This window comes from Lutra lutra, chromosome X, assembly GCF_902655055.1.
Source record: "Lutra lutra chromosome X, mLutLut1.2, whole genome shotgun sequence".
Classification (NCBI taxonomy): domain Eukaryota; kingdom Metazoa; phylum Chordata; class Mammalia; order Carnivora; family Mustelidae; genus Lutra; species Lutra lutra.
Window position 1 is genome coordinate 27,559,241 of NC_062296.1, and position 27,785 is coordinate 27,587,025.

The 27,785-nt window shown below is 48.3% G+C and overlaps 2 protein-coding genes across 2 annotated transcripts in view; one reads left to right on the top strand and one right to left on the bottom strand.

The window, feature by feature from the left end:
* The window catches only part of NKAP (NFKB activating protein), a 46,559-nt gene extending 26,046 nt beyond the window's left edge, over positions 1–20,513 (top strand). The window contains exons 10-13 of the transcript XR_007124759.1: positions 4,505–4,617; positions 14,608–14,687; positions 15,001–15,930; positions 17,313–20,513. The gene's annotated coding sequence lies outside the window, so the exon portion shown is untranslated. The remainder of the gene's footprint in view (positions 1–4,504; positions 4,618–14,607; positions 14,688–15,000; positions 15,931–17,312) is intronic.
* On the bottom strand, positions 169–27,695 carry AKAP14 (A-kinase anchoring protein 14). The gene is made up of 6 exons (XM_047715779.1): positions 27,482–27,695; positions 16,271–16,437; positions 15,824–15,915; positions 3,074–3,253; positions 919–971; positions 169–357 (listed from the first exon to the last, which is right to left on the bottom strand). The coding sequence occupies exons 2-6, from the start codon at positions 16,425–16,427 to the stop codon at positions 273–275; spliced, it is 567 nt and encodes a 188-aa protein (XP_047571735.1). The 5' UTR covers positions 16,428–16,437; positions 27,482–27,695; the 3' UTR covers positions 169–272.
* Positions 27,696–27,785: the final 90 nt, after the last annotated feature.

The following is a 27,785-nucleotide window of genomic DNA, read 5'->3' on the forward strand; positions in this document are numbered from 1 at the left end:
TGGCTTCTGTACCTGTAAGACTCAAGTGATGTAGACAGTGATGGGAAAGACCACTTAGAAATGGAAAACAGCTTGCTGGTTACTCTGCTAATGTGATGGAAGTTGCCAAATGGAAAGTGAATGAATGAATGCAAAACATGCAGCCGGATTGTTTGCCACAAGTTTATTATTCAATAAATGTTCTGTGGTTTGATGTGCAGTATCGTATTTTTAATACATTCTGATTAGAAGTCTAATCCTAAAACATTCTGTAAGAATTAGACACAATTGAATTAGAAGGGAATTGACTCCATTAAAATATTTTTGGCCTCAATAATGTCCCTCAGCCATTTTTCTCGAAAGCGAGTCATTCCTGGTCTGCAGAGGAAGGAAAATAAACATACCAAAACTTTTTAACATAAAACATTGAGCCAGGGATCCCCTGTTTATTCTGTTATATTCCTAGTGAGCAAGAAGTCATTTGGGGTGGGGAGCAAAGGTTGTCTCTATTCCATAGGCCCAATCAGTAAAAGGATTAGTGCATTTCTATGTAAACATTCTTTAAAAGAGCTGCTGTACAAATCAAAGATTTAAAGACTTAATTCCCTGTAACTGAATTTCTCATAGAAACAATAGACATGATCCACTTTGCCCCCACCCTCCTTTAGCGGTTAATCCTCAAGTTTCTAATGACTGAAAAACGGGACATTAAAACAAATTTTCTAGAACAATGGCAGAACCCCTCGAGCCCATCCTGATGGGACGGGTGGGCCAAAGAAGAAAAGTGACCACCCTTTAAAAAATAAGTCTCCCCGGGGCACCTGGCTGGCTCAGTCAGTAGAGCATACGACTCTTGATCTTGGGGCCATGACTTCTAGCCCCATGTTGGGAGTAGAGATTACCAAAAGGAAAAAAAAAAGGTCTCCAAATGTTCATTACCTGTGAACTAACGAAAGGCCCTCAAAGATATAAGAGATCTCAATAGGCATATCCTAAGAGAGAAAAGGATAACCGTTAGCCTATACCAGTCAAACCAACTCATAATTCCTTCCATCCCTACATTCGTCCTTACGTATACTCTGAAGTTGCTAGAATTCATCCTCCTTACTGGGATGTCTGTAGGTGGTAGTTCTTTGTCACTTCAAATCTCTGTTCCCCAAAAGATCCTTTTGGCAACAAATACTTGAAGGATCACTGCAGAATTGGAAACAAGTCAGGAAAGGCTTGTGCTCCTCACAAGTACTCATTTACCTTCTCCATATGTTCCACTCTGCTCAGTTGACAGTATTTACCTCTCGGGAGTAGCATCAGAATGAAATAATACAGATAAGCAAGGTTTGAAAACATTTTTAGAGCAGCAGTGGGGGCTATAATACTATCTCTGTGGGCCCCTCCCATACTCCCTTCCAAAATTCTACTTGGAATTTCGAGCCAGAGCCCTTCTCCTAAGCCCTGAGTGTACAGGCTCTGGTCACAGTCTTGCTTTCCTCCAGCAGCCTTACTTCCTGGTCTCCAACCTTGCCAGTGAGCAAGACAGCTGATGGCAGGATAGGTGACCAGGAGCGGCGAGAGCTCATGGAGGCAGACAGAGTCCCAGATAACTTCTGTGAAAGGATGGACGGCAAGGCGGGGAGTAACGTGTTCACGTCGGCTGTATTCCAGGCATCATGCTTGGAACCAGACCCGCTTCTCTGCTGACCCTAACCCTGGATTCGTGGATGTTCTTTGGACTCCTTTCACACCAGCTATCAGCCTGTCTCATATTCATCGTCTCCCTGGCGGCTACACGCAATTCCTTCAAGTATTCATCGAGTGCCTGTTACTTGCCAGGCCTCGTTTTACAGCAAAACGAAAAACAAAAACTCCTGCCTTTGCGGAGCTTACGTTCTAGTAGGCAGAACAGACAATCCCGTAGACCATCAGAAGGTCAGAAAGTGTTAGGGAGAAAAAGTGAAAGCGTGGAGGAAGGGATAGAAAGTGTGATGTAGGACAGAGAGCTGGGTGTGCCCATCCCTAGGGAAGAAGGTCAGAGGGAACAGCAGGTGCAGAGGCCCTGAGGTGGGACTCTATCTGGGTTATTAAAGAGCCGTGAGATCACAGCAGCTGGAGGAGAGGGAGGGAGGGAGGGAGGAGAGGAAGGAGCAATAACAAGGGACCAGGCCTCGCAAGGCCCGGTAGGCCCTCATTGCTCAGTGTACTCCAGACCCACAGCAGCAGCACCGCCTGGGAGCTTCTTAGCAATGCAGAGTCTCGGGCCCCACCCCAGACCTGCTGAGTCAGAATCTTCCTTTCAACAAGATCAGCTAATGTGCATGCAGTTCAGAGTTAGAGAAACACATGGGAACATTTTAAACAAAGGAGTGACATAATTTCATTTTATCAGGCTCACTCTGGCAGGCGTTTGCTGTTTTGGAAAGCTACACAACGAGGGCGAGGGTGGAAGCAGGGAGACCAGTTAGGAGGCCACTGGAACAGTCTTGGTAAGAGATGATGGTGTCTCGTACCAAGGTGTAGAAGGAGCGGTAAGAAGTTGCTGGATTCAGGACCTATTTTGAAGATAGGGCCAATAGGATTTCCTAATGTGTTGGATATGAGGGACAGGAGTCAGGGATGATGCCAAGGATTTGGGCCACGAATGGAAATGAGAGGTCTGCGGGCAGATCAGGTCGGGAAGGGTAAATTGGAAGTTCAGTTTAAGTGAGATGTTTATTAAACATCTGAGTGGCAGAGGTCTGGGCTGGAGGTCAGATGTGGGAAGCAGAAGCTAGAGGTGGCATTTAAAGCCAGAAGGCAGTAAGACCACCAAGGAGAGGAGTATGGAGGACAGCTTCAAGACCAGTAGAGACTGAGAAAGAATGAGCAGTGAGGCAGAAGGAAAACCCAGATAGTGTGTGGTTCTAGCAGCCAAATGGAACGTTTCATGAAGCCAGGAGTGAGCAGCTCTGGCAAGTGCTATAGATGGGCCAAGCAAGATGAGGACAGAAATAGGACTTGAGTTTTACAAAGAAGGGGTCATCAATGACCTTGACAAGAGACGTCTCCATTTTCATTGAGGTCTCATCTAAGCGAAAGGGGGAGAAAAGGAAGAGCTTACTGGAGGTTTGTTTTTGGTGATCTTGATGGTGAAGAAGGCAGAGGCAGTGACTGGCGGCATGGGTCTCTTAGCGGTTGGGATGCTCCAGCGTACACAGTAGATGTAGTGGTAGCTGTGAATCAGGTCTTCCCTCTCTATAAACTGTGTGTAGTGCACCCAGCGGTCCTGATACTCCCACGTCTGTTTCATATAAAAGAGAAAGAGCACATGGAGAAAAGCAAACTTCCCATTCGAATCCTCTATGTAAAGGCAACACACAACAGGAGGGGTTACAGCCTGGCTTCGGGCATCCGTTTCTACCGTTTTGGATTGGGATTCAAACTAGAGTCAACTCCCAATTATCTCCACAAGTGGAGGAGAGCAAAGGCGGAGCCCGCATGAGTGACGAATGCAACGTCCCTGGAGATCGGGCTTTGGAACACAGAGGCCACGCTCAGATGCGTAGGGGCGCATGCACGCCACACGCACGCCACACGCACGTACACATGCGACCTCCCTCCGGGCCCTTAACTCGGGAGACAAGCGTGGTTAACTGGAGAGTAATGAGAATGTGATCGGAACCTGTGTTCTGCTCACTCCTTGGGAGCCCTAAAGGTGTGACTGGAAAGTAATGGGGCCGATTTCACAAGCTGTTTCTGAAAATCCAGCTCACTTCAGTACAGCCGTCGGTGGTATATAAAGTAAGTTTAGGAAAGGAATGAGTCAGGCCCTAGGATCCTCCAGACCCCTCAGATCCCTATTTGACCCCCTTGGAGAAGTTTTTCTCTCAAAAGCACAAATCTGACTAGCACTTAGGGCCCGGAGAAGTCACAGTGCAGCTCCAGCGCCCTAAGTTCAATTCGACTGAAGCCCCTTGGGTTGGGGGCACAGGAAGCTTCCACAGCCAAAAAAAAAAAAAAAAAAAAAAACCACCAAAAAACCCTGAATTGAGTTGAAGGGCCACAGAAGGAAGGAAGTGGGACGGTCTAACAGTTTCAGTGATGTGCGGAGGGCCAGTCAGAGGGAGATGGCTTAAAGATTTCAGGCCCTCTAGAAAAAAAAAAAAAAACAGGTTGGCGTTCGCCCTCAGCTTACTTTCTTTCAAACTTAAGTTGATCGTTTCAGTCATCCAGACAGGAGCCCCAGACTCTATAGATTCCTGGAGATCAGGATTGTATTTTACACAGATTGTCATGCCTGTTAGTGAAGGAGCCCGCTAGTTAACCCTTTGCGGCCCACTGGAGCATGCCTTTCTTTCCAACCTTCCTATGTGAATATATTTCTTCAGCCCTAATGTTTAATCTGTTACACCATCAAAGACCCTGTACCATCAGAAGGGTCCCCGTTTTTATCACTGTTCAGGCAGCTGATTCTCACGTAGCTCCAGTAAGTGTGTGTTAATCTTGTATTTTGTCATTTTTACATAACATTGCTTCATATACTCGCTTCCAGGAAACAATTTCTCATTGTGCTACTCTCCCATGGATGGCTTAGCCAATTACATATTATTGGACACTCAAAATCAACAGGCACCTGGAAGTACATGCCCAAAACTCTTATCAATGGTAAGTGACCCTCGAGGGAGTAGAACTGGGTATTGTGGGGGTCAAAGGGGAGCTTTCATTTTCTACTTTGTGTCATTTTGCTCACTGGGGATTTTTTGGGTTTTTTTTTTTATAATGTCTTATTTTATTATAAAAATAATTTTAACTTGGTGGTAGGCATTGGGGATTTTCCAACTTTTCTCATATAAAGAACTTATTTGTGTATTCCTGTTGCCAGATTGTGTTCCTTGAGAGAATAAACTAATTGTGCCCATTGGCAATACATAATTGTACCTATTCCCTCCCCAAAACACACGAGCCTTTGGATACCAGGTTTCATCATTCTTATTCACATTGTAATACCTCAGAATCTTGTGAATTTACGTTTTTCACTGATAGTAAAACTCTGCATTATTTTTGTCATCAGAAACTTTTCAGGGGCACCTGGGTGGCTCAGTAAGTTAAGTGTCTGCCTTCAGCTCCGGTCATGATTCCAGGGTCCCAGAATAGAGCCCTGAGTCCCACATCGGGCCCCCTGCTCAGGGGGGAGTCTGCTTCTCCCTCTGCCCCTCCCCCCACTCATGCTCGCTCACTTTCTTGCACGCTCAAATAAATAAAATCTTTGAAGAAAAAAAGAAAGAACTTTTCCTACTATGGTGGCCAAAGTATATCAGACCTGTGATCAAAACTTTATTTTGCTGCTTGATCAGAAAGACTTAGGACCAGCGTGCCTAGGTGGCTCAGTCGGTTAAGGGTCTGACTGAGTTTTGGCTCAGGCCATGATCCCCAGGGTCATGGGATCAAGCCCCATAATGGGCTCCATGCTCAGGGCAGAGTCTGCTTGAGATTCTCTACCTCTCCCTCTCCTCCTGCCCCTCCCCTCGCTTGTGCACACTTTCTCTTTCTGAAATAAATAAAGAAATACAGTCTTTAAGACTTTGGGCAAATTGTCCAACCTCTCTGAACCTCAGGGTTTCTAATTTGTAAAATGGGTACACTGATGTACCTACACGCAGGTCCGTTGTGGGGATTAGATGAGATCATGCATGCGAAGTACTTAGCAGTACTCGACACACAGTGATGCTCAGGAAATGGTAACTACTCATTTGCCATCACCTGGTGTACGGTGCATTCTGGGAAATCTGCATTAAGTTTGAGAAAGCTCTCCATCAGCAATGTCTGACCCCTGGAGGACAGACTTCGCTTCCAGGGCTCGCTGCGTTAGCAGGTCTGGGAACAAGGGGATTTTCTGTCAGTAGCTTTATAGAGCTTTTAACTTTTCAGTGAACTTTCTACTTTCTAATCATCTTATCCTCATAATGGTCCTACGCAGTAGGTAAGCTCTTCATCTGTGAACAAATAATGGTATGGAAAGAACAAATCTGTTCACGTATTCAACACATATTTTAGAGCATCTGTGTGTATGTGACCTTTTAGGAGCTGGGGACTGAGAATTGGATAAAAGCTTCTGCCCTTATGGTCTATATAATCTGTAGGTGGAAGAAAGGCAAAGGGTAAGTAAGTAAAATCTAGTATCTTAGGTAGAGCCGAATGCTAAGGGAAAAAGTAAATCAGGGCCGGAGAACGGGTTGCAGTTTTAGATGAGGTGACCAGGAAAGTCCTCAGTGAGCAGGTGGAATCTTTTTTCAGTTGAGCTATGGTTGACATACAGTGTTCTATTAGTTACAGGTGTACAACGTAGTGATTTAATATTAATGTATGTTATGAAATGATCACGTTAGGTCTGTCACCATACAAAATTATGACACTATAATGACTACTTTCTCTGCTGTGCTTTTCATCCCCATGACTATTTTTTTAAGGATTCTATTTATGTATTTGACAGAGAGAGAGCACAAGTAGGGGAACAGCAGGGATAGGGAGACAGAGATGCAGGCTCCTTGTCGAGCAGGGAGCCCAACGCGGGGCTCCATCCCAGGACCCTGGGATCATGACCCGAGCCGAAGGCAGACACTTAACTAACTGAGCCACCCAGGTGCCCCATCGCCATGACTATTTTATTTTATTTTATTTTATTTTATTTTATTTTATTTATTTTTAAAGATTTGAAGTAATCTCTGTGCCCATTGTGGGCCTTGAACTCGCAACCCCGAGATCAAGAGTCACATTGCTCCACCAACTGAGCCAAGAGCACCCTGTGACTAGTTCATTTTGTAACTGGAACCTTGTACTTCTTAATCCCCTTCACTTGTTCCACCCAAATCATACCCCTCTCTCCCCTCTGGTAACACCAGTTTGTTCTCTGTATTTGAGTCTGTTTCTGTTTCATTTTGGTGGTTCATTTGTTTGGTTTTTTAGATTCCACTTGTAAGTGAAATCATGTATTATTTGTCTTTCTTTAACTTACTCCTTAGTATAATACCCTCTAGGTCCATCCATGGGCAAGACTTCATTTCTTTTTCATGGCTGAATACTGTTCTATTTTATATATATCACATCTTTGTTACCCATTCATCTACTGATGGACACTCAAGTTGCTTCCACATCTTGGCTTAGAGCAAATAATGCTGCAATGAACATGGAGTGTGTATATCTTTTCAAGTTCATGTTTTTGTTTTTGGGAAAATACACAGTAGTGGAATTGCAGGATCATATAATATTTCTATATAAAATTTTCTGAGGAACCTCCATATCGTTTTCCATCGGGCTGCACAAATTTACATTCCCACCAACAGTGCACGAGGCTTCCCTTTTCTCCATGTCCTCACCAACACTTGTGATTTCTTGTCTTTTTGACATTAGCCATTCTGACTGGTGTGAGGTGATGTGCTTGTGATTTGCATTTCCCTGATGATAAATGACATTGAGGATCTTTTCATGTGTTTCTTGTCCATCTGTATGTCTTCAGAAAAAGTTTCTATTCAGGCCCTCTGCCCATTTTTTAAATGGATTTTTTTCTTTTTTGGTGTTGAGTTGTAGGAGTTCTTTATGTATTTTGGATATTAACCCTTTATCAAACATATCATTTGTAAAATATCTTCTCACATTTAGTAGGTTGCCTTTTCTTTTATTGGTGGTTTCCTTTGCTGTGCAAAGGTTTTTTTGTTTGATGTAGTTGCAATTGTTTATTTTTGTTTTTGTTTTCCTTGCCTGAGGAGACACACCGAGGAACATATTGCTAAGGCTGATTTCCAAGTGTTATTTCCTGTGCTTTCTTTTAGGATTTTTATGGTTTCAGGTCTTACATTTAGGTCTTTAAACTATTTTGAGCTTATTTTTGTATATGGTGTTAGAAAATGGTCTGGTTTTTGTTTTGTTTTGTTTTGTTTTGTTTTGTTTTCAGCGTAACAGTATTCATTGTTTTTGCACCACACCCAGTGCTTCCATGCAATCCGTGCCCTCTCCAATACCCACCACTTGGTTCATTTTGTTTAGATTTTATTTGAGAGAGCGAGCATATGAGCAGGGGGAGGGGCAGCGGGAGAGAATCTCAAGCAGACTGTGCTTCAAATGCAGAGCCTGATTTAGGGCTCAATCTCACAAAATGATCTCCTGAGATGATGACCTGAGCTAAAACCAAGAGTCGGGCATGCAACCGACTGTGCCACCCAGACACTCCTCCATTTTCATTTTTTTTTTTTTTTTTGCATGTAGGTGTCCATTTTTCTTAACACCTTTTATTGAAGAGACTGTCTTTACCCTGTTGTATACTCTTGCTTCCTTTGGCATAGATTAATTGACCATATAAGTGTGGGTTATTTCTGGACTCTGTTTTGTTCTTTTGATGTATGGGTCTGCTTTTGTGCCGGTACCATACTGTTTTGATTACGATAGCTTTGTAGTATAGTTTGAAATCCAGGAGCATACTACTTCCTGCTTTGCTCTTCTTTCTTAAGATTGCATTGATTGGGGGCACCTGCATGGCTCAGTCATTAAGGATCTGCCTTCGGCTGGGGACATGATCCCAGGGTCTTGGGGTCGAGCCCCACATCAGGCTTCCTGCTCAGCAGGAAGCCTACTTCTCCCTCTCCCACTCCCTCTGCTTGTGTTCCCTCTCTCGCTGTCTCTCTCTCTGTCAAATAAATAAATAAAATCTTTTTTTAAAAAAAGATTGCTTTGATTAATCAGGGTCTTACGTTGTTCCATGTAAATTTTAGGATTATTTGTTCTAAAATGAAAAAAATGCCAGTGGTATTTTTATTGGGATGGTATTGAATTCTGCAGATTGCTTTGGGTAGTATGGGCATTTTAATAATACTAATTCTTCCATTCCATGAGCATTTATTTGTCATCTTCAATTTCTGTCATCACTGTCCTACAGTTTTCAGAATACACGTCTTTCAACTCCTTGGTTAAATTTATTCCTAGGTATTTTATTCTTTTTGATGCAATTGTGTATGGGATTGTTTTCTCAGTGGCTCTTTCTGATAATTATTAGAGTATAGAAATGCAGCAACAGGTTTCTGCATGTTAATTTTGTATCCTGCTACTTCACTGAATTCATTTCTTATAGATTTTGTTTTTATTTGACAGAGAGAGACCCAGCAAGAGAGGGAACACAAGCTGGGGGAGTGGGAGAGGGAGAAGCAGGCTTCCTGCTGAGCAAGGAGCCCCATGCAGGACTCGATCCCAGGACCCTAAAATCATGACCTGAGCCAAAGGCAGGCACTTAATGACTGAGCCACCCAGGCACCCCTTGAATTCATTTATTAGTTCTAATAGTATTTTGGTTGAGTCTTTAGGGTTTTCTATATATAGTATCATGATGTCTGTGAACAGTGGTAGTTTTGCTTCTTCTTTATCAATTTGGATGCCTTTTATTTCCTTTTCTTGTTTCATTGCTACAGCTAGGCGCTGCACTATATGTTGAATAGAAAGGGCAAGAGTGGGCATTGTAGTCTTGTTCCTGATCTCAGAGGGAATGCTTTCAGCCTTTCACTTTTTAAAAAAATTATTTATTTATTTGACAGACAGAGATCAGCAGCAGGCAAAGAGGCAGGCAGAGAGAGAGGAAGGGAAGCAGGCTCCCCACTGAGCAGAGAGCCCAACGTGGGGCTCGATCCCAGGACCCTGGGATCATGGCCTGAGCCGAAGGCAGAGGCCCAACCTACTGAGCCACCCAGGCGCCCCATCAGCCTTTCACTCTTGAGCATGATGTTAGCCCTGAATTTGTCATATCTGGCCTCTCTCATGTTGAGATATGTTTCCTCAGTGCCCACTTCATTGAGAGTTTCTATCATATTTGGATGTTGAGTTGTGTCAGGTGCTTTCTCTGCATTTATTGAGATGATCATATTGTATTTATCCTTTATTTTGTTAACATGGTGTATCACATTGATTAATTTGTAAATATTAAATCATCCTTGCATCCCTGGAATAAATCCCACTTGATCTTGGTTTATATGATACTTTTAATGTATTGTTGAATTCAGTTTGTTAATATGTCATTGAGGATGTTTGCATCTATGTTCTCAGGAATACTGATCTGGAATTTTCTTTTTGTCTGTCTGTCTGGTTTTGGTATCAGGGTAATGCTGTTCTCATTGAGTGATTGGGAAGCAACCTTTCCTCTTTAATTTTTCAGAATAGTTGGAGAAGGATAAGTATCAGCTCCTTTTTAAATGTTTGGTGAGGGGCTCAGTTGGTTAAGCGTCTGCCTTTAGCTCAGGTCAGGGTCCCAGGGTTCTGGGATTGAGCCCTGCATCAGACTCCCCGCTCACCAGAGTGTCTGCTCCTGCCTCTCCCTTTGCCTCCCCCTTCATGCTCTCTCTCTCTCTCTCTCAAATAAATAAATAAAATCTTTTAAAAAATGAATGTTTGGTGAAATTCACTTGTGAAGCCATTTGGTCCCAGATGTCTTGTGTTTTTGAGTACTGATTCAATTTCATTATTAACATTTTTTCTGTTCAGATTTTCCATTTCTTCTTGATTCCAGTCTTAGAAGATTGTTTCTAGGAATTTATCTATTTCTTCTAGGTTGTTTAATTTGTTTGCAACGAATAATTTTTCAGACTAGTCTCTTATAATCATTTGTATTTCTGTGGTGTCAGTTATGATATCTTTCATTCCTGATTTTTTTCATTCGAGTTCTCTCTCTTTTTTTCATCATGAGTCTTGCTAAAGGTTTTCCAGTTTTATCTTTTCGAAGAACCATCTCTTCGTTTCATTGATCTTTTCTAATGTTTTAAGTTTCTATTTCATTTATCCTCTCTCTGATACTTATTATTTCCTTCCTTCTACTAATTTTGGGCTTTGTTCTTTTTCTACTTCCTTTGGGTGTAAGATAAGATTGAGATTTGCAGATTTCTTCAGTTGGGCCTGTAGTGCTATAAACTTCCCGTAGCGTGAAGTCTGCTTAAGTTTCTTTCTCCTTCTCCCTCAGCCCCTTACCCCCTCAAACAAATAAATAAATCTTTTTTTAAGATTTTTATTTATTTATTTGAGAGAGAGAGAGAGAGAACACACCCAAGCGGGGAGATGGGCATAGGGAGAAGCAGACTCCCCGCTGAGCAGGGAGCCTGATGCAGGGCTCCATCCTGGGTCTCAGGGATCATGACCTGAGCAAAGGCAGATGCTTAATTGACTGAGCCACCCAGGTGCCCCTAAATAAATAAATCTTAAAAAAAAATTCCTTGTAAAACCTCTTTGGCTACATCGCTTGGATTTTGTACTCTGTTGTTGCCATTTTCATTTGTCTTGAGGTATTTTTTACTTCCTCTTTGACTTCTTGGTTCAGCCATTGATTGCTTAGTATCATGCTTAGCCTCCAGGTGTTTGTAGTTTGTGGTGTTTTTCCAATTTTCTTCTGTAATTGGTTTCTACGTTCATGCCATTGTGCTAAGAAAGGATGCTTGATATGATTTCAGTCTTCTTAAGTTTGAGACTTGTTTTCTGGCCTAACACAAGATCCGTCCTGGAGAATGTCCCATGTGTACCTGAAAAGAATGTGTATTCTGCTGGTTTGGGATGGAATGTTCTGGATATATGTTAGGTCCATCTGGTCTAATGTGTCATTCAAAGTCACTTTTCCACCTGGATGATCTGTTGATATTAGTGGGGTGTTAAAGTCCCCTAACATTACTGAACTACTGTCAATTTCTCCCTTTATATTTGTCAATATTTTCTTTATATATTTAGGTGCTCCTGTGCATAGATATTTACAAGTCTTATATCTTCTTATTGGGTTGACCCCTTTATCATTGTGTAATGCCCTTTGCCTCTGGTTACAGGTTTTGTTTTAAAGTCTATTTTGTTTGTCCCTGTTTTCCTTTTTTTTCTCCCATTTACTTGGAATATCTTTTCCCATCCCTTCACTTTAAGTCTGTATGTATCTTGAGGTCTGAACTGAGTCTCCTGTAGACAGCGTATAGGTGGGTTTTGTTTTTGTTTTTGTTTTTTTTTAATATTTTATTTATTTATTTGACAGGCAGAGATCACAAGTAGGCAGAGAGGCAGGCAGAGAGAGAGAGGAGGAAGCAGGCTCCCTGCTGAGCAGAGAGCCCGACTCAGGGCTCGAGTCCAGGACCCTGGGATCACGATGTGAGCGGAAGGCAGAGGCTTTAACCCACTGAGCCACCCAGGTGCCCCTGGGTTTTGTTTTTTTATCCATTCAGTCACCCTGTGTCGTATGATTGGAACTTGTAGTCTCTTTGCATTTAAAGTAATCACTGCTGGGCATGTACTTATGATTAATGTGTTCATTGTCTTCTGGCTGTTTTTGTAGTTCTTTTCTATTCCTTTCTTCCCTTGTGACTTGGTGACTTTCTTTACTGTGATGTTCGGATTCTGTGTCTTTTGTGTGTCCATTCTAGATTTTGGGGATGTGGTTACCAGAAGGTTCACATATAACACACTATATAGAGCCGTGCATTTCAAGTTGATGGTCACTTAATTTTGAACACATTCTAAAAGTGCTACATTTTTACTCCCTTTCCATTTCATGTAGTTGACATCATATTTTACATCTTTTTATCTTGTGTACCTCATAAGTAATTATTGTAGCTATAATTGAGACACTACTTTGTCTTTTAACCTTCACTCTAGCTTTCTAAGGGATCGACTCACTACCTTTACTATATGTTTACTCTTACCAGTGAGATTTTTTCCTTTGTAATTGTCTTCTAATCATGGCCTTTTCTACTTAAACAAGTCCCTTTAACATTTTTTGGAATGCTGGTTTAGTGGTGATGAACTCCTTTAACTTTTGTTTGAGAACTCCTCTCTCCTTCAGTTCTGATTGCTAACCTTGCTGGGTGGAGTATTCTTGGTTGTAGGTTTTCTTTCCAGTACTTCGAATGTATCACAGTACTCCCTTTGGGTCTGCGAACTCTGCAGAAAAATCAGCTGATCGCCTTATGAGGGTTCTCGGATACATAACTATTTGTATTCTCTTGCTGCTTTTAAGATTCTCTCTTTATCTTTAATTTTTGCCATTTTACTTATTATGTGTCTTGGTGTGGACCTCCTTGGGTTCCTCTTATTTGGGACTCTCTGGGCTCGCTGGACCCAGATGTCTGTTTCTTTCTCCACGTTAGGGAAGTTTTCAGCTATTGCATTTTCAGAAATGTTTTCTGCCCCTTTCTCTCTCTCTTTCCGGGACCCCGATAATGCAGATGTTCGTATGCTTGGTGTTGTTCCAGTGGCACCTTATCCTACTCCCATTTCTTAAGAATTCCATCTTCTTAGGCACCTGGGTGGCCCAGTCAGTTAAGTGTCCAACTCTTGATTTCAGCTCAGGTCATGATCTCGGGATCGTGAGATCGAGCCCCGCGTTGGGCTCCGCGTCAGGTGAGGAACCTGCTTGGGATTCTCCCGCCCTCTCCCTCTGCCCCAGCCCCATTTGAGCTTTCTCTGTCTCTCAAAAAATAAAAGTAAAAATATTTTCTATCTCTTTGTTAAAGTTCTCACCAAGTTCATCCATTCGTCTCCCAACTCTTATACTCTTGTGAGCATCTTTATGACCATTCCTTTGAACTCTATCAGGTAAATTGCTTATCAACATTTTTAGCCTTTTTCTGTGATTTTGTCTTATTCTTGTTTCTCTGTCTCCTCATTTTGTCTGACTTTCTGTGTTTGTTTCTATGTATTAGGTACATCAGCTCTGACTCCTGGTCTTGAAAGTAGCGGCCTTATATAGAAGGTGTTCTGTGGGGCCCAGTAATATCATCAGCCCTCATCACCAGAACCAGGCACTCCGGGGGTGTCCCACGTGTGGGCTACAGCCCACTGCACTGTCCACAATGCACTGTCCTATTTTGACTCCGCTATGAGTGCTGTGGGGGTGCTGGTGAGCGGGGCTGGCCCTTGGCCCTGCTGGCTGCAGTGCCTACTGGTGGCTATTGTGGGTGTGCTGGTAGGTAGGGCTGTACCCCTCCACCCCACCTGAGGCATAAGTTGCTTTGGAGGGACACTGGTCTTGGTCAAGGCTGCCCACCAGCTGTGGCAGGGTGGTAATGACTTTGGGAAGATGCTGGTCCCAAGTGAGGCTGCCTGCCTGCTGTGGCGGGCCAGGAGCTGCTTCAAAGGGGCACCTGCCAGGGTGGGGTCAGGAGCCTAGCAAGGTAGATGGAGAAATGTCAGAACTGGTACCCACCAGCACTTTCATTCCCAGAGGATGTTCCTACAGACCCTGCCCCTTTGGCACATAACCTTAAAATGACATGATAAATCCCCTTCGCAAATAGTTCAGGCACCTTTCAAACCACTGCCTCTGTGCTTGGTCTCAGAAAGAATGGTAGCGTGTGGGCCCTTTAAGAGCTGAGTCTTGGTTTTCCATAATACTCTGGTCAAGCAGCCCCCCGATTTTCAGAGTCCCTGGGATGAAGCCCTGCTGATTCTCAAGGCCAGATGTTAGGGGGCTCATCTTCCTGGTGCAGTCTTCAGGGTGGTGGGTGGTACCAGAGGTGGGGCTTGGACCTCCCGCTCCTCAGGGAGGGCCTGTCTGCCTGTGATAGCCCCACCATGTGTGGGTTGCTGTGCAGGGATTTAGCTCCTGACTTTGTCTCTGTCCCTGCTACCCTTCTTAACATGGCTTTTTCTTCATATCCTTAGCTGTGGAAGAGCTCTTCTAGTCTTCAGGTCACTCTCAGAGTGAGTGAACAGGCGGCATCTTAACAAAGATCTCAAGAGAGGTAAGGCATGAACCATGAGAACAGATCCCAGGGGAGAGGGTTCCAGGCAGGGAGCACTGCCAGTGCAAAGGCCCTGAGGTGGGAGCAGGCCTGGCAGTTGAACAGGAAGGAGACGGGTGTGGCTGCAGTTAGAAAGGTGAAAAGGGAGAAGGTAGCAGGCGATGACTCTGGGCGCTAAGTTGGGAGGGAAGAGGGAAGTCCGATCACTTCACACTCCGTAGGCCATTGTCAGGACTGACTTTTGCCTTTTACTCAGAATAATGGGTGGCATTGTTGGGGGAAATTTTTCTTCTTGTTCTGTGTCCCATTCCAGCCTGATTCACAAACCCTGGCTGCAGTAGGCAGAGGCTTTCGCCCGACTCCAAAGGGGGACGTTCTCCAAAGCAAGAAGGTCCAAGAGTAAGTAGTACTTTGTGCCGTGCACCTCGCTTCCACCTCACTGGGCCTTCCTTGGGCCTAGGGAACTGCCCTTAGGGCTGTAGGCCGTGACGGGCTGGCCAGAGAAGCAGAGACAGCAGGAAGCTTCTCGAGGGCTGAAGAGTTTGCCTCCACCTGTTCCGGCTCGGCTGTCTTCTGAGGAAATACAGTGGGCGAGTAGGGACTGAGGAAATACAGCGAGTAGGGATTTCAGGTCATGGTTTAACCCACCCTGCCAGGTATGCAAGGCAACCTGGATAAGCCGCTCCAGGATAAGCCACACAAATGGGTCAGACCCAGGCAGAGGCAGAAAAGAGACAGGAATTCACAGACATGCACATCACAGTGTGCAGGCATGATGTTCCAAAACCAACTCAGAAAGATCCATCGGCATCCCCTCTGTTAATACGAGGTCTCTAAAGTTGGTGACGGGAGAATTCCTGGTTTGAAAGCCAGCATGGGAAAATGGCTTAACCGGGCCTCTCGGATTTGCCGAGGGAGACGTAAGGTTAGGAAGATACAAACAAGGAAAGACGACTGTGCCTCTCACCCATCGAGCCATACCATTTTGATCTTGGAACCCAGATGGGGGACAATTGTTTACTTTTTAGTCTCCTTTGAAATCATCTAGGATTTCTGGGTCTGAAACTTTTCATCAGATGCTCCTTTTCATTGTTCCTCGCCCTTGTATGCCCATCCGGAGCGGTCCACTAACTTACCAGGACGAACTCCTCAATCTGTTTGCGGCCCCTTTCTGCTGTGAATTCACCGTGTGTGATCCATTTGATGCTTTTGGTGGGCTTTTCAGCTTCTGCAAGAAAAGGAGGTGAGAATTTGTCAGTTGCCTGGTGGTGTGGCATTGTTTAATGGGACTGTCCTTCAGGCCTCCAAGCTGGATGACTACCTTCCACAGTCTTTTTTTTTTTCTTTAAATGTGGGGTTTCCTTTTTTAAATGTCAGGTTTTTCATTTGTTTTTAATGATTCTACCTGTTTATTTGACAGAGACACAGTGAGAGAGGGAACACAAGCGGGGGGAGTGGGAGAGGGAGAAGCAGGCTTTCCGTTGAGCAGGGAGCCCGATGCCCGGCTCGATCTCAGGATCCTGGGATCATGTCCTGAGCCGAAGGCAGACATTTAACCGACTGAGCCACCCAGGCGCCCCTACCTTCCATACTCTTAACAGCAGCGTGGATGGCACTCTTCACTAACTCTAGCGCTAGTTTATTCACATCGCCGTTGTCATCTTCTTTGTCTGTCTCCTGGCTTGTAGGACTTTGATCCACATCCATCTTCTGGATATTGTAATTTTTGGTCCCATCCATTTTCTTTCCCCTGGAAAAAGAAGCTTAACAAGTTAGCCCTTGCGCATGTGTGCGTGCATCTGCCTACAGCACTTGTCTAAATTCAGACCTCCACTTGAAGGATAAGATGTAGGAAATGGTTGTTGCCTCTAGGGGGCAACAAAGGCTTAAGGGTGGGGATGGGAGTGAGGCCTTATGGTTTATCCTTTGTGCCTAGCTTCAGAGATCTGTTTTTCCTGAAAACCAAGGGTTTTCAGATTCTTAGAACCATGAACAGTTCAATCAAGGTGTAGTAGAATGAGTCCGAACTTCTTTGGAGTTCTAACAATATGGATTTCTAGCTGAGTCTTTAATAGAACCTCAATCCCTGCTTAGGCAACTGAGAGCACATGCCCAGCCCTTTTTTTTTTTTTTAAGATTTTATTTATTTTATTTGAGAAAGAGAGAACATGAGCAGGGGAAAGGGCAGAGGGAGAGAGAAAGAGAAACAGATTCCCCACTGAGCACCGAGCCCAACGCAGGGCTCGATCCCACAACCCTGAGATCAGAATCTGAGCCAAAACTGAGTCGGATACTTAACCCACTGAGCCACCCAGAGACCTGGAGCTATGTGCCCTGGGGCACCTGGGTAGCTCAGTCAGTTAAACTTTGGACTCGATTTTGGCTCAGTTCATGATCTCATGGTTGTGGGATCAAGCCCTGTGTTGGGCTCAGCGCTCAGTGCAGAGTCTGCTTGAGATGCTCTCCTTCTCCCTCGGTCCCTCCCCCTGCTCGTGCTCGCTCTCTTTCTCAAATAAATAAATAAATAAATCTTTTTTTTAAAGGATAATGTGAATTAAAATCATTAGAGGCAATACAGCATAGGATGGGGATGGGTTTTCAGTTTTTTTCTCTTGGATTCTCCAGGTGTACAAATTATATATCATCTGCCTGAAACTATCATTTTTTACCATCTCCTCTCCTGAGGTAATATACTTCCATAAGTACTTGGTTTGGTGAACACTTCCAGAAAACTGTTCAGTGAAAGGGAAGGTAACATGCCTCCTGACTTCAGTGGGCGTGCTTTCTGCTGTTCCATCATAACGTGTGCTGCTGGTTTATGGTGACAGATGTGTCACATCGGGAATCTCTTTGCTCCTATTCTGGTAAGAGGTTTATCATAAATGATCACTAAAATTTTCCAGATGTTTTTAACATCTACGGAAATGGTGAAACTTAATCGTTATTCGGGCTGTGAACAAGGGTTCATCACAGTGTAAGACTCTGCCCCTTTTCTGTCTTTTTTCCATCCTTTCCTCTTGAGTCTTGGATTCTCTTTCTTTCCTGGCTACTATTTAAGTCTCTTCACTTTTGACAAATCACTTCCTTCTAGCACAGCTATGCATCCCTGTGGCCAGTGGCATGGGGGGGGTGCTGTAGCAAAGTGGGTGTCTCTCTCCAAAGGGAGCTCATTATTCTTCTGTAGTTACTGCTTCCAATTTTGGGGTGTTTAATGTGCCTTGTTTCATTTAACTCAGCCCTACTCCATGAAATCGTGCACTAGACACCTTCCATTTGCCCTTTCAGATCCACTCCTCCTGTGTCCCCTGCTCTCTGTCCTGTAAGGCTGACCTGCCTGGACTGCATCAGTGGGCTCTCCCCTTCCCTCTGGCTTCCAGGAGGTTCTGCACAATGCGGAGACCAGGCTGAGGGAGGAGAAGGAAGGCAAGTGATATGTTCTCTGGGGAGCAGTCCGCCTTCAGGGTCCCCTGTGGCTGGAGCAGACCCTGCTTGTCCCAGGGCAGGGGTCTCACTTCTCAGCCCTGTAAGGGCAGTTATGCTCTCCCCTCAGCCCCGTTCTAGAACAGCCCAACTGTTCTAGCCCCAGGGGAGCTGCACTTGCCCTTGTAGCCCTCCTGTCCGCCCACACCTTCGTAAACACTCCGTTCGCTTAACCCTTCTCTACCTGCACTGCTCTTAGTACGCCAGGTTTCCTGGTGGGACCCTGCGACACAGAGAGACTCTTGTCACCACATGAAAGGAGGAGGCCAGGCTCACAGCCAGACTGTCTGGCTCGGCGGCTGATGCACTCAACTACCCCACTCTCTTCCCTCCAGGACTCCAGAGTCTGAAGCCCTCCTGAAGTTCAGAATGTGCTCACTTGCTTTCTGTGAGCCCCTTCGAGGAGAGGCACCCTCCGCTCCCTTTCTCATTGTTGGTTCCAGGGTGTGCTGGGGGCTGTCCAGGGCAGCCCAGTTCTTGGGGCCGTCAGTCCAGGCATGGTCTGAACAGCCTTTCAAGCCTTGGGTAATGCTGACTTGTGTTCATTTGGGTCTTCATATTAGCATTTGTGGCTCGGTTTGCATCTGCCTCAGTTCCCTGTGGCTGCTCTCCGGGGGTGGACGAGGCCGTGTACCGGGGGAGGACGGAGTCTTCCCAGGCTGCCCGTCCCAGACAGTGAGGGGAGCCTGAAGGTTGGCCAGTGAGGGAGTCCAAAGGCCCTCGAGCTAGAGAACTGGCTGTCCCCAGCCTAAGAATTGGGCCAATTAGGCCACAGCAATTTGCTATAAACTCTGTAGTTAAAGACAACAGTGGAGTTTTTTTGGTAAACCGGTAAATTTAGGAGGCTTTGGTGAGTTAACCGTACAGCAGCTTGATCCTTTAAACGAATGGCCCACGTGGCGACTCGGTCACTCAGTGACTTGGGTTTCAGCAAACTGCTTCTTGATGAATTGAACAGAAGCCAAATATGTAACTTCCAAAACCAGGCAGAGGAGGTGGGGGGTTCTCATCCATGGAAGGACCTCCTTAAGACCTTCCCTAGGGAGCCCTGTATTCCGGCAGGAGGGAGAAAGGGGAGCAGGGGCTCACATCGTGCCCTTGCACATCCATGGGCACGCATCCTTCATAAGCGTCCCTCCGACTGACTTGTCCTCATGCTTCGTCTCCCCTCCCTGCCTAAGGAGGAGGCCAGATGGGCAGGAAAGGCCGGGCGTGTGGTGGAGCCCGGGGTCAGGTGACAGCTGCAGAGAACCAGTGTGAGGCCTCTTTGCAGCACCCCCCACCCCCCACAAGCTCCCCACCCCAGTACCTGAGTGAGCAGATCCTTGTTTGGAGCAGTACCGGCCAGGTCAGCCTCAGACTCCCGGCCGCTCTGGCCCAGGCCTGCCAGACAGAATGTTGACATGTGCTCCCCGGGCAACACCCATTCCCACCAATGGGAAGCAAAGCCCTGAGTGGCCACCCGCTTCTGCCAGTGAAGGCAGGGATAGTCCGTCCCAGCAACCTTGTGACCTCTGCCCTGTGGCACTCATGGCCAGCTTCCTCCGGCAGTGGGGGAGCTCAAAGGGCTTTTGCTGGAGAAGCAGGGATGGCAGGTGCGGCATGTGGTGGGGGTGATGGGGGTCTGCTCTCTGGGCCACTGGGTGCAGCGCCGTGTGTGTGTGCATGTGTGTGCGTGTGTGTGTGTGTGTGTGTGTGTGTGGTCTCCGCCTCCTCCTGGCAGCCTGCTGGCCACCAGTAGTGTTTGCGTTACCAGGAGACACAGCAAGGCACCCAGGGTATCAGACCCAGGGCCGCTGGCCTCACTGATGGAACTCCTTACTTCTCGAGACCCACATTCCCAGGCTCGGAACTCCCTGCGTGCTTGACTGTTTTCAGGGGTGTCTTTTGTGAATCACGGATGAGCTTCCAACATAATGGTTATCAGCCTAGACCCGGGAACAGTTTACTGCGCGTTTCATAGTTTCCTTGTCTGCGAAATGGGGATCATAGTGCCTGTGGAATAGGGGTCCGCAGGAGGACCGGATCCCGCGATTCCTGTCAAGACTGGGAACAGTGCTTGGTGCATCAGAAGCGGTCTTCACACTGACCAGATCGTTTTTCTAGTATTATCACTAATAGCAGTAGTACTGTAGAGTGTTCTTTTAAATGGTAAAATGGAAAGTTGTGGGCCCTGGGGCGCCTGGGTGGCTCAGTTGGTTAAGCGTCTGCCTTGGGCTTAGGTTATAATCCTGGGACCCTGGGATAGAGCCCTGAGTCCTCGTCATCGTCATTGTACTTGTTGTCGTTGTCATCCTCAGGCTCCCTGCGCTCCCTCTCCCCCTCCCCTCCCTCTGCAGCTCCCCCTGCTTGTGCACCTGTGCTCTCTCTCTCTCTCTCTCTCTGTCAAATAAATAAAATCTTGAAAAAAAGTTGTTGGCCCTGTGTTAAGAATCAGTTTTATTTTATTAATTTTCTGTGAAATCCCTCCATCTCACAAGCCCTGCTTTGTGTCCGGAGTGCTAGGCTTCTCACCCCATGACAGTCTCCATCCCAGTGAAGAAAGGAGAGCGATTTGCTAAGTGTCCTCCTCACCCAGGACGAACACTGAGCTGTGCCTGGAAGACGGTCCCGCACACAGAGCCTGCTAGTGTGATGGCGCAGTGACATGGGGGCTGGGGCTGGAAGGGAGAAGGGTGGGAGGGAATGGTGCGGTTTGCAGGAGCTCAGCCTCTGATCCCACACAAGGGGCTCACATCCCAGCTCTGCCACAGGCTGGCTTTGTGACTTTAGGTAGGTTGTGTCACGTCTCTGAGCGTGGGGATCTTACTTACAGTCCCTTCCTACCCCTGATAAGGTGAAACGAGGTGGTTCGTGGGGAGCCGTCAGAACAAGGAAAAACACCCGAAGTGCGCAATGAACGCTAGTTCCCATGGTCAGGTTGGTGGAGACGAGCCACCACGGGCAGAATCAAAACCTAGAGGGGTCAGAAAGAGTCCACCGCTTCCACAACGTAGGGCACATGTGCCTGAGACAGGAGGGACTGGTGTGTCTTGAGCTGTTGCTGTGTAGGCCGGGTGCCCAGCCGCCGAGCCAGGAAGAGGACTTGTGTGACACGCTCACTGGTGAGCACGTGGGCTCAGGCTCCAGAGCTGCCAGTACTCTCAGTGATGATGACCGGCCTCAGTGCTCCTCCCACACAGCCCATCAGACCAGCGGCTCCGAACCTTCTAGTGCCGCAGCAGGCCTGCCCTTCCGGACTCCCTGGGGGACAGTGGGGAAGTGGGAGCTGCTGGGCCCCACAGAGCTTCCTTTGTGTCAGGCTTTGGTGGGCAGAGGCAGCAGGACCTTTCCCAAGAAGCTGTGGGGCCACTGGTGAGGGGTGAGAAGTGTGGGCCGAGGATCTGGCACCGGGATTCTTATTCGCCCAGAGGAGAAGGACGTGCGGGCAAGTGACAAGAAGCTCCTTGGAGGCAAGATGCGTTCATGGGGGAAGCCGGGCGAGAAGGTGCCTTTTTGAATGAGAAGCTTAAACTCTGTGGCCAGAACTTGACCTTCCCCTCCCACCCCCCTCAGCCAAGCCTGTTCCCCAAGTGACAGATCCTGGCCCTGGGCCCTCCTTATGGAGCGGCCTCTGATGCCAGGCAGTGCTGAGGGTGGGTTCTTCTGCTTTTGCTCCCCCCCGGCCCAGGAGGAGCCCAGCTCAGCCCCTCGTTCCAGGGAGGAAGTAGATGCAGCAGGCCAGAAAGCCCCAAACCCAAGTCCCCACCTTGCTGCCCCCCCCAGTCCACTGTGAGCCTCTCCTCACATAGGGCGTCCTGCCTCCTCGGAGCCCCCCAGGCCCTAGGCCCCCACTTGGACACCAGCTTGTAGTCCAGTGATGCCCCTCTGTTTGCCCGAGAAATGGGGAGCCTGGCCTGCTGCCACAGCGCAACCCGTGCCCTTCAGGTCATGCTGAGGGAGGCTCCTGGGCCAGCGGTGGGCCAGGCCGCTGCTCCGCGTCCACGTCCACGTCCATGGAGACCAATGGGCAGAGCAGGAGGGATAGGCCACGCCGTGTGCATGCGGCCTTCTGAGGCGGCCTCGCTGGGCACACCGCCGGAGGGGAGAGGGGAAGGCACCTCGCTCTGGGGGAGCCCACACCCTGGGCCCTGAATCGGACTCTTGCCCTCCATGTCCCCTCAGTCGTTTTCACTCCCTCTCCCTCCCCTGCAGCCCACCTGGTTTATCTGCTCACCCTGCCCTCCTCCCTCCCTGGCAAGGCGCTCAGCTCTCCTCCTCGGAGCCCAGGCTGAGCGCTGACCCTGTCCGGTGAGGTGAGGCAGAGCCCGCGCGGAGCTTTTAAGGCCCCGCGATGCGCACGGGCGGCCGGCACTGTAGGCAAGTGAGGGTGAAGGGAGGACAAGGCCCCCAGCCTCCCTCCACGCACTTGGCCTAGTTGGGAAGCTAAGGAAAGCCCCCCGAAGAGAGAATGAGCAAGTCAAAGGTAGCAAAGCCTGTCGGGTTCGGGCAGGCTCTAAGCAAGCAGGGCTGTATGATGGCGCTCTAGGTCTGAGAGGCCACCAGGCTGTCCCAGGAAGGGGCGCGAGGAGGCAGGAGCCCAGGGACTCTTCCAGGCTGAGGCCTGTCCTCCAGCAGTAAAGGCCCGGGACCCAGAGTCCAATGCTGGTCCGTCCCAGGTCGGCGGGTTCCTGAAAGTCATACTGTCCTGAAGTCCTCTCAGAATGTTCCAGCCATCCCTGAGCACACACGTCTGCCACAGGGCGAGTGCCTCGTTGAACACTGTGTCAGAACAAAAGCCCAGTGGCAGAGCTGTTTCCGGGCAGCTGGACTTTTGCCAGTGCTGCCCTGATTCTCGTCCCCACTCATAAGCACTTCTAGGCCCCAGATGCAAACTCCAGGGTTGCCCAGGAGACCTGAGCCACCCCACTCCCAAGACGGGGCTCTTACAGGTAAGAGAGGAGAGTGGGGCTTCTGGGAGATGCCCTGTTTTCTGGCCTCTGGAAGCCAAGGGTATTAGGCCCAGAAGGAAAATTTTCTGTGGAATGAAACAGACATTCCCAGCCACGTGTAGGTGGCGCACAGGCGGCGGCCTGGGCAAGGGGTACCAAAGAAACCCTTAAATACACGGGAAAGATTTTTGTTTTCTTGGGGCCGTAATGCTCAGTGTTTCCGCTGTCTTTCCCTTTTCCTGTTGTCTTTGGGATTGTAGTTCTTTGGGATCACCATTGAAATTGCTTACTTGTTTGTAAGCTTTATTACCTGGCCCATAGGTAATAACTGGTTTTTTCACGGTTTCTGGACCTGAGGAAGATCTGTCAAGAAACAAGGCAACAGAAGGCACAAAATGTGTTCCAGTGGGATACCTGGGTGGCTTAGTCGGTTAAGCGTCTGCCTTCGGCTCAGGTCCTGATCCCAAGCCCCGCATCGGACTCCCTGCTCAGCAAGGAGTCTGCTTCTCCCTCTCCCCCTGCCCTGCTCAGGCTCTCTAATAAACAAAACTAAAAAAAGAAAGGAAGAGCACGCCCTGAAAGTCCACATCAACATACCTAGGTAGGAAGAAGAAACTCTGTTGCATGTGTCTTGTGCCCACAAAAGTACAGTAATTTTTCTCGGGTCACGAAAATTATCACAAAAGTTATCAGGGTGAGAGGAAATCTTGAAAAGCAAGTGACGCCCAGCTCTCAGCCCCTACTCTCTGTCCTCATCCAGAAGCTTCCTGCTGAGGTGGCTGGCTTCAATCCCGTCCACTCATCACCTTCCCATAGAAGGGAGTAGGTGGCAACTGCCTGGAGGGGCAAGGGGCACTCGGTTCTCACGGTGGCATTCGGCTGGATTGTGCTCTCTGCTCTCAGAAAACACCTTCAGAGCAATCGGTGTCTGTTGTCTTGGATCGCAGTGCTCTGGGGATACCTTCATTGTGATCGTTCATTCCAGGAGGGAACCCTGGGATGCTGCACTTGGTCATGTGCTGGGCCTGAGGGTGCCCTGACATCCCTCTGGGAACCGAGGAGTAGATTGGACGGCTCTTCAGGGGGTGCTTGCAGTGTCAGCAACGGTCCCTCCCACGAGCAGGGGCTGTAGTTACAGACCACCTTCCTGGCCGTCTCTGAGCCCCAGGGACCGGTGAGGGCACATACCCGCCTCACTTGAGAGACGGGACACCTGAGGCTCAGAGCAGTGCAGCGACATACCTAAGGTCACACAGGCCCCAGGTGGCGGGGCCGCCCCCAGGCGCTGGTCCTCGCGGCACCCTGAGTCTCTGCATCACACATCCCCTCTTCCTCCCGAAAACAAACTGTCATGGGTCAGGGGGAGGGAGAGGGTGGTCCTGGGCATCAGAAGCATTGCCAGCCTCTACCCACTAGGTGGCAGTAGCACCCCATGAAAAGTGGCTAGACTACTGAGTAGTCCTGGCTTCCGGTCCGCGCTCTGCGGAGTAGCGGGGCAGGGGTGTGCCTGTCAACGTCGCATGTCCCCTTCCTGCCCTGCGGAGGCTCGCTGCTGCCCAAGGAGCGAGTCCAGCGCCCTGAGGGTGATAGACCAGGCTCTTCGGGTTCTGGGTCCTGCCGGCCTCTCCGGTTACTCTTCCCCCTCCTTGCCGCCTCCCCCTTGGCTCTAGTTCGCCACCCCTGCTCGTAGGTCTCTCCCGCACAGCCGTGCTAGGTAGGCTGTGCCCCCAGCCGGGCCGTTTTTCTGCGTGCGGGGTCCCCCCTCGGTGGTTGAGTTCGTAAATCCTACCCAACCTCCGAGACTCGGCTTGGTGTGGGCATCATCTGGAAGCCTACCCTAAGCCTTTTCCCTGCCTCCTCCACCCCCTTCCCCCCCCCCACCCCCGCCCCCACTGAGTCAGCCCCTCCGTCTTGCTCCCCGCACCTCCTGCAAACTTCTGTTCCTAGCACTCCACACCCCATCCCGTCATGCCTGCTGTGAGTTCCTGAAGGGCAAGGCTGGGTCTTACTCAAATCCGAGGCACAGCGCCTGGTATGTAGCCTTTTTTTTTTCTTCTTTTTTTAAAGATTTGTTTATTTGAGAGCGAGAGCCCACACAAGCAGGGGGAGAGGGAGAAGTAGGCTCCAGGACCCCGGGATTCTGACCTGAGCCCCCCAGGCACCCCTGGCGGGTAGCATTTACTCAGCAGTGTTTACTGAACCTGGGAGAACAGTTAAAAGTACACTGGGTTGGGAGTCAAAACACCAGGAGTCTAGTCCCACTTCTGCCACTAGCTAGCTAAGTGATCGCTTCCCATCTCTGAACCTGTGTTTCCTCATCTGGGGAATCAGAATTTGGATTGAATGCCTAAGGGTCCTCAGAAAGTGGATTGCTGAGTCCAGAATGTTTTTTCATAAATAGTCCACTTAAAACTGCTTCCCAAGGGCGCCTGGGAGGCTCAGATGGTTGGACATTTGCCTCCAGCTCAGATCATGATCGCCAGGTACTGGGATTGAGCTCCACGTCTGGCTCCCTGCTCAGTGAGGAGTCTGCTTCTCCCCTTTCTCACTACCCCTGCTTGTGCTCTCTCTCTCTCAAATGAATAAATAAAATCTTTTTTAAAAATGCTTCCAGGGATGCCTGGGTGGCTCAGTTGGTTGGGCAGCTGCCTTCGGCTCGGGTCATGATCCCAGCATCCTGGGATCGAGTCCCACATCGGGCTCCTTGCTCATCAGGGAGCCTGCTTCTCCCTCTGCCTCTGCCTGCCATTCTGTCTGCCTGTGCTCGCTCTCTCTCCCTCTCTCTCTCTGACAAATAAATAAATAAAATCTTAAAAAAAAATGCTTCCAAAGGGCAGGGCCATTGTCTTCCTCCCCCTTTTGAATGTGTATGACTTTCCTCTAACCTTTTTCAAAGGCTTTTCCTATTGACTATTTCACTGGACTCTAGAAATAACTGCAGCAGCCTCGTAGATATTGTTCCAAACAAGAACCATTCTTTGAAACAAGTAACAAAAACTGTGTCACGTTACCTTGATGGAAGACAGAAGAACAAGTGTTTGTGTTTGTTTATGCACCCACGAAGAGCCCCTCTGGGATGACGTGACCATGGGGAGGTGCTGGGCCAGGGATCAGAGCAAGCCTTTTCACTCAGTACCTTATACTGTTCGATGCGTGAGCTATGTGAATACAGTATTTAAACAATTAACGAGAGTGAACATAGATGCCTGGGTGGTTCCGTCAGTTAAGCGGCTGCCTCCGTCCGGCTCAAGTCATGATCCCAGAGTCCTGGGATCGAGTCCCGCAAGGGGCTTCTTGCTCAGTGGGGAGCCTGCTTCTCCCTCTGCCTGCTGTTCCCTCTGCTTGTGCTCTCTGACAAATAAATAAAATCTTAAAAAAAAAAAAAAGATGGTGAATAAAGCCACCTGAGTGGTGTTGTTTCCCAATCATCACTTCAATCTTTTCCCCCCAAAGATATATTATTTGGGGGTGGGGGGCAGTGAGAGGGAGAGCAAATCTCCAGTAGACTCCCCACTGAGTTGGGAGTGTGATGTGGGGCTCATTCCCAAGTCCCTGAGATCAGGATCTGAGCCGAAATCAAGAGTTGGAGTCAACTGACTGGGCCACCCAGGCGCCCCACATCATTTCAGTCTAAGAGCAAGTGACCTGTGGATCAGGGGTGGGTGGGAGGGGGTCAGTGGCCAGACCACCTCTGTCAGAGCTGCTCTAAGAAAATGCTTCTGGTTAATAGCACTTGCAAAAAATCAAGAGAAATGCAGGCTACAAACCACCACTACAGTCCCCTAGCTGCAGGGTTTTCATCGGGTTCACTCGCTGGCAGCGGGGGGTGATGAGGCTGAATTTCATAGCAGGTGCCACAGAAACGGGAGGTGAAGGATTGGGCCTCAGGTGCAGAGCGGGACCGACCGATTGCCACCTGCCAGGTTGTGGCCCTTCAGAGCCAGGCCTGAATCCAGATAAGGAGGTAAGCTTAGTGGCTGATCCCTGGGTAGAGGCACAGCAGACAGGTGACAGACCCACAACCCCAGAGCCTTAGCCGTGGCTCAGTCGTCCCCATCTTCCACAGGCCTGTCCGCACTGCCTGCCCTCTCCCTTCCCAGAGCGTCTTCGTAACCGTGGGCTGAGGCCCGTGCGCAGCTAAGTGTGGACCAGAGCCGTGTGACGTTTGTCATTCTGACCGTGGCTCTCCTTCAACAGCTTCATCACAGGGTGGCCGGTCAGAGGGTCATGCCCCCAGTGTGACCGCCGCCTGCCTCCTCTATAGGCCATGCCCAGATGCTTGAGTTCAATGGAAAGCACCCAGCGCAGGGTTCAAGGTCACCAGCACATCGAAGGTTAAAATGGGTCCAAGATGGGAGATGAAAAACAATTGAGTTTTCTCACCTGCAGGGCCTGTGATCATCTGGGGGGGTTGGTCTACACCCACAGCAGGATTTCCCCTCTCTCTGGAAGTTACATCTTTTCAGATCTTCGTACCATTGGTTTACCTTTAGGGGTGAACATGCAACTCTATTTCAAGTTGTCAGTATGCGCATTTGAGTAAAACTTGCTGTCAGCTGCTCTCCACAGAAATGAAAATCAACCCTTCAGTGCATCCTAGCTGTTAGACGTGACAGTAGAAGATGGGAGGAGCGCAAGACTCTCGACCTCAGGGTTCCAGCCCCCAGGCTGGGTGTAGGGATCACTA